Here is a 5,681-nt window from a genome sequence, read left to right as displayed (position 1 = left end):
TCAATTTTACAAATTACTAATATTATTGAATTGGTATCATTTTATATTGATATATTACATACACAGACAATTATATTAATCTAATATGAAAAAAATGTATGTATTCATTTCATATATATATAAACCATAATTCTTGTTTCACACGTATGTATAATTACACCAAATTAAAATTTATGTATCAAATTTCACATTAGACTAAAGCTTTTGTATATAATATTTTTTTTAAAATGTAACAATTACAAATACAAATAGAAGAAACCACCAACGCCAAGTAGAAGTAAATTATTATAGCGCAAACTAAAACTAACAAACTGAGACTAACTGAACTAAAACTCCTATACATAATAAAAACTTAAAAACCTACGCATATAGTTACACATAATACGTCTCCCATTTGAATACTCAAGATGCATGTTGTCTGCCTTTACCAACTGACAAATAGTAAATTATTAATTCACTTAAAAAGTTCAAAATTTCAGATGTAAACTCATATAATCCCCAAAGAATAACTCCTAGCAAGACTCACCTTCTGGTTTATCTTCGCTGACAACTCAGGTCCTCGAAAGTTACATTAAAAGGGAAAAAGAATGAAGGCGCAAAAATTGTAACATAAATGAATGAAATATCAATTCAATAAACCAATGGTCATTGGCCAACCCCAGAATCCACAGTAAACCCAGTTATTCACCTCCAACCCCTTTTTTTTTATTTTTACAGGTGCTAAGATTACATATGTGCTTTCACTGTGTCTAATATATTAAATATATTGGCCCTACCGATCCCAAGTCCATGGACCTTTGTTGATGGAAAGATGAATTTGTAAGTAATATAATCTTCAATGGTGTAAAAGCAATCTGAAACTGAAATCATATGGCATTACTTGAACTAGTTTGGAAAGAGGCTCTTTCCCCTTTCTTTCTAGACATTTGACTGCTTCATTCCTCACTTCATTCGGTAGTTGCAGACAAACCCAATCCAGAAATGATTCCAAATCCTTAGCAAAGTCAAGTAGATACCAATCCAACAGCTTTGGGATTATTAACTTGTTTGTTCTTGAAATGCCAATGGCTGCCTGTAGATACTCTCTCTTTGCTGTTTCCAGCTCATCTTCAACCTCAGATGCTGTGTATACTCTCACCTTCATTTCACAAAACTACCATTTCAGCACTTTCAAAGCAATACATGAAACAATATTCATTTACATACAAAGCTGCCTTTTTAACCATCACCAAGTTTTGAACCTCAATATAAGAGATGGTGGTGGCGAGTTCTGGTCATTTCCTAATTGTCTTTTTTTTCCGGCATTTTCATAATGAAGTTGATGATCGGAAGTGAACTTACAGCAGGAGATGACCAGCTTCCACATGCAAGAGCAAATGTGATCAAGGGTTCGGACCACTCCAGTCCGAATTTATTGCGTGCTTTCATCTCATCATTTTTGGCTGCTTCAGGACAGGTCTTTAACAAGAAGAAGAAAAGGGATGATTAGCAATATCAAATATGCTTGAACAAGATTGAAAAATTTATGGGTGTATTCACTATTCAGTCTCTCCCCTGAAAAAGATGAACAATTTTACTTACAAATTTCAAATGGAAAGGCAGCCTTAATATGAAATGCTCAATCGTTATTGCCTTTAGCAAGTATCCTCCCACAACTATTGTAGCCTGAGGCAGCCATAAACATACACAAATTTCAGTCAAATGGTCCAAAAGTTTATGTCAACAACAATTCAAGCACAGCGACCACTGTCCGATACAGTGAGGGGTATTGTTTCAACAGGCGATAACAGTTAATTATCAGCTACAATAATTTCAGAAATTTGTGATGAGCATGAATAAAATGACACCAATAATAGCATCCTTGGAAAATCTTTAAATAGAAACAATAATAAGAAAGATGATGAATCAAACCTTTTGCATTAGTGCTACCACTGTTTCAGGAGACTCAGGAGTCCCGTGCTCCAAAATCGCCTAACAGATTGATTGCATAAGTGTTATGCTCTAGCTTTTGGAATATATTAAAAAAATCAAATGTATTAACATCAAGATATACAATCTTACATTCATCATACAGGAATTATAAGTGTTTATCCAGAATGCAAGTTTCTGCTGATGGCTAAGACCCTCTAAATCAACAGAGGCTAGCTTCCCTAGTAGACACCTGAAACAATAGTGTCATAGACATAGAGCTGAATATAAATGCTAGCATAAGCAAAGACCAACCAACCAAAAGAACTTACTTCAATCTATGGATCAGAAACAAAACGTTCGTTTTTCGGTTCAGATCAATTGTATTAGCTTCAATTGCACAAAGATACTTATAAGGGCCAATGTCTCTACTTTTCAAATCTGAACAGATTTCATAAGGGTCTTGACATTCACTCTCTCTGTTCCTTTCATGAGAATTGACAAATGGTCGAGAAGGTAAAGTCCCGGATTCCACAGCTTTGCCTTTCGAGGTGCTCAACCTCGTGAAAATGCTAGACAAGCACCTTACAATATCTTCAGATATTTGGTTTGGTGTATTATCAGCTTCTGATACTTTATCCTCTGAAGAACCAGAAGGGCTTTCTTGTGCTCTTTCCTGATCTATTAATCTACTATCTAGCTGGACAGTCAAAGAACAACCCACAATTTATACATTATATGGATAAAATCTCTTCTTTTAACCATAAATGATCAATACATACCTGTAACTTCAAAGGATCCAAACATTTGTCTGCCGATTTATGCGGAGTTGGAAGTATCTTTACCGGTGTCACAACCTTGGAAATTGCCTTTTCAGAAGATTGTTTATCCTTCACAGCATTGCCAAATGATTGATTCTCTTTTCCTCTGACATCTCCGGAAGCAGAATTTGGTTTTGTCGAAGCTTGTCTCTCATTCGTTGGCCTGCTAACGGACTTCCCAGATCCATCGTAAATGGTATCAGGAGGCAATAGCTTTCTGCTTGAAACACCTCTAGAAAGAGACTGTTGAAGCCTGGCAATGATCGTTACTGAGCTCGTCTCGTTTACAGAGAAAGACCTCGATCGCTGGTGTTTAGAACTTCTGAGCGGAGATTGCTGGATGGATTCATTCAAATTCTCCACATTCCTCTTGGAAGATGCATAGACAGCTTCTTGATAAAGGCCTTGCCTAAAATTCACTACTTGCTCTTCAAGCCTAACAACTTCCTCTTCCAAAACAGCTACTTCAGCAACTAGCTCCAGTGTCTGCAAATCCAAATTTTACACAAATCATGATTTTTTTTTACAAAGTTTAACATGTTTCTTCCTCAAACAATCCATTAAAGAATCAAGCAGTTCCATATTGAAAAAAGGGAAAAGAATGAGATGAGGCAATGAAGTAAGAAGACATACATATGGAGGTAAGTAAGGAGGAAGGCGAGGAAGAGCTCCTAAAGGTCTAGTAAAAGCTCTCTCCAAAGCTTTATGAACATTCTCTTCATGTCTAAGCTTCCTTTTTAGCTTATCAACCTTCAATTTACCAACACCACAACAATAAAAAATTTTGCAAAAAAATAGAAAAAGAAAAGAAAAGGTAAAAAATTGTGGGTACATCTTGTAATAAGGCCATTTTCCTTTCCCTGTTTGATCTTCTCCTATTGGTCACAGCTTTGGTGGTTCCAAGTGCTCTGCTATCCTTACTCTTCTCCATCTTCGTCTCCTTTGTATAATCAGATAGACAAAAATGATTTTTAAAAGGAAAAATGATAAAATTCAATGAAATAACTGAACCAAAGAAACTTAAAGAAGACACTATTCCTTTCTTGAGACAAGTGTAAGTGCCCACTTAAGATTTTGGATCAAAAAGTTCTGCCTTATAATTTTATCCACAAAAATAGTTTGAAATGAAAACTATTGCAAATTTTTCAACGGGATAAAATCCAATTTTTTTTGTTCAAAGTTTCCAACTTTTAAGCATAAAAGAACCAATCTTTGGTCACTCAAATTACCAAATAACAAAAACCCAATCTTCAAATCTTGAAAAAGAAAACAGATAAAAGGTAATATATATAAAGGAAAAAAGAGTGAAGTTACTTTATTTTTCTCATGATTTGGAGAAGCTTTCATGGAGTGAAGAGCTGTACGAACTCTTGTATTCATTTTTCTTTCTTTGGATTAAAAGAATTCAAAATCCAAAAAAAAAACAATCAAACAATGCAACAATCTCTACACTCTTACTGTTACTAATATTTTCATGACCTGAGGAAAAAAAGGTAATGAAAAAGAAAAGAAGGTAACCATTGAAACTCTGAAAGTTCAAAAAAAAAGGAAATGAGAGAGAGAGAGAAAAAAAAGGTAGGATATTTCTTTGAATACCCTTTGTTTATTCTAAGTTACAGAGCGGGAAACTTGAAAGTAAAGCGACTAGAAAATAGCAGAAAAATGCCTGCATGTATATGAGTTTCAATTACATCAAAGTGTTTATTTTTTTTAAAAAAATATTAATATTTATGGATGAAAACAAAAGCAAACATTGAAGAAAGAAGAAAAGGACGAGGATTGGAGCTTAGAAGCGGCATCCAAGAATAGCGTAACAGATGGACAAACCAAAAACAAAAACTGTAATACGATACCTGTGTCGATGTATTAAGGTTTTCTTAATGCTAATATATTTTAATAAAATGTGTATTTTTCAATTAATAAAAAAAAAACAACATGTTACTACTAAACAAGACAATCGCAATTCTCTGGCTTACTGCACTTATACTCCACTTGTCCCACTGCTTCTTCACCTGCTTCAGTCCTTCACCCTCACTTGAATTTTCTTTCCTTTTTTTCCCTCAAAGTAATAGTTTTTTTTTCCTTTTATAGTCTTGTTCTTGGATTCAATATGTATGTTTAAATATATAAGTTTTGGTTAAGGTTTAAATTATAGGATTTTTTACACCAATATTATAAAATAAAAATTAAATTCGAAAATGGTATGTATGCCCAATTATATATAAAAGTAGGACGTTTGAAGGGTGGAGGGTGGTGCATAAGCGACACCACCCTATTTTTTTTCCAGCAGAAAATGATTTTATATAAAAATAATAATATTTTAATAGGTCACGCCATTATGATTGGCAGCACCCAAAATGTACAGGTTTATACTAAACTCGATTATAAAATACAAGTATAGGTCAGCAGGGGGTGGTGCCATGCAAGTAGGCGGCACCAGTCACACCTCCCTGACAGGCGACACTGGTGCCAGGCTTCAGTCCCGTCCATCAGCGTTGTCTAGTCCCATCCTCAGGCCACGAGAAGAAAGAGAAGAAAGAAGGAGATGGGTTTGGGGGACCTTATATATATTACCTTTTATATGTTTTTTAGATATAATGATAGGACTCGGCAAAAGAAACAGAAGAAGAGTGGGACCTTGTAGATAGGGGTGAAGCTAGAAATTTTTTTTAGGGGGGCCAAAATGAAATTTTAATTTTTAATAGTCTAAATCTTTTTAATTCTAAAGGATTAAATCAAATTTTTATAATTTTAGGGGGCCAAAGTACAATTTTAACTTTACTAAATTAAAATTTTAAAAATTTCTAAAATGACTAAATAACAATTTCCTATTTTAGGGGGGTCAGGGCCCCTGCCAGCCCCCCTCTAGATTCGCCTCTGCTTGTAGAGAAAAAGAGAAACGGTAAAAAAAAAAAAGAAAACAGCAACGGTGGAGAAAATGATAAGGTATTT

The 5,681-nt window shown here is 34.4% G+C and overlaps 1 protein-coding gene across 1 annotated transcript; it reads right to left on the bottom strand.

The window, feature by feature from the left end:
• Positions 1-458: 458 nt before the first annotated feature.
• On the bottom strand, positions 459-4,748 carry LOC105803896 (uncharacterized). Its single transcript, XM_012636321.2, has 10 exons — positions 4,044-4,748; positions 3,562-3,669; positions 3,363-3,479; positions 2,691-3,215; positions 2,241-2,608; positions 2,062-2,161; positions 1,912-1,971; positions 1,582-1,665; positions 1,342-1,458; positions 459-1,138 (listed from the first exon to the last, which is right to left on the bottom strand). The coding sequence occupies exons 1-10, from the start codon at positions 4,107-4,109 to the stop codon at positions 836-838; spliced, it is 1,848 nt and encodes a 615-aa protein (XP_012491775.1). The 5' UTR covers positions 4,110-4,748; the 3' UTR covers positions 459-835.
• Between the last annotated feature and the right edge of the window lie 933 nt (positions 4,749-5,681).

The sequence above is a fragment of the Gossypium raimondii genome, chromosome 11 (assembly GCF_025698545.1).
Source record: "Gossypium raimondii isolate GPD5lz chromosome 11, ASM2569854v1, whole genome shotgun sequence".
Lineage (NCBI taxonomy): Eukaryota > Viridiplantae > Streptophyta > Magnoliopsida > Malvales > Malvaceae > Gossypium > Gossypium raimondii.
The sequence above is the reverse complement of the archived record's forward strand: the minus strand, read 5'-3'. Positions and strand labels throughout refer to the sequence as shown.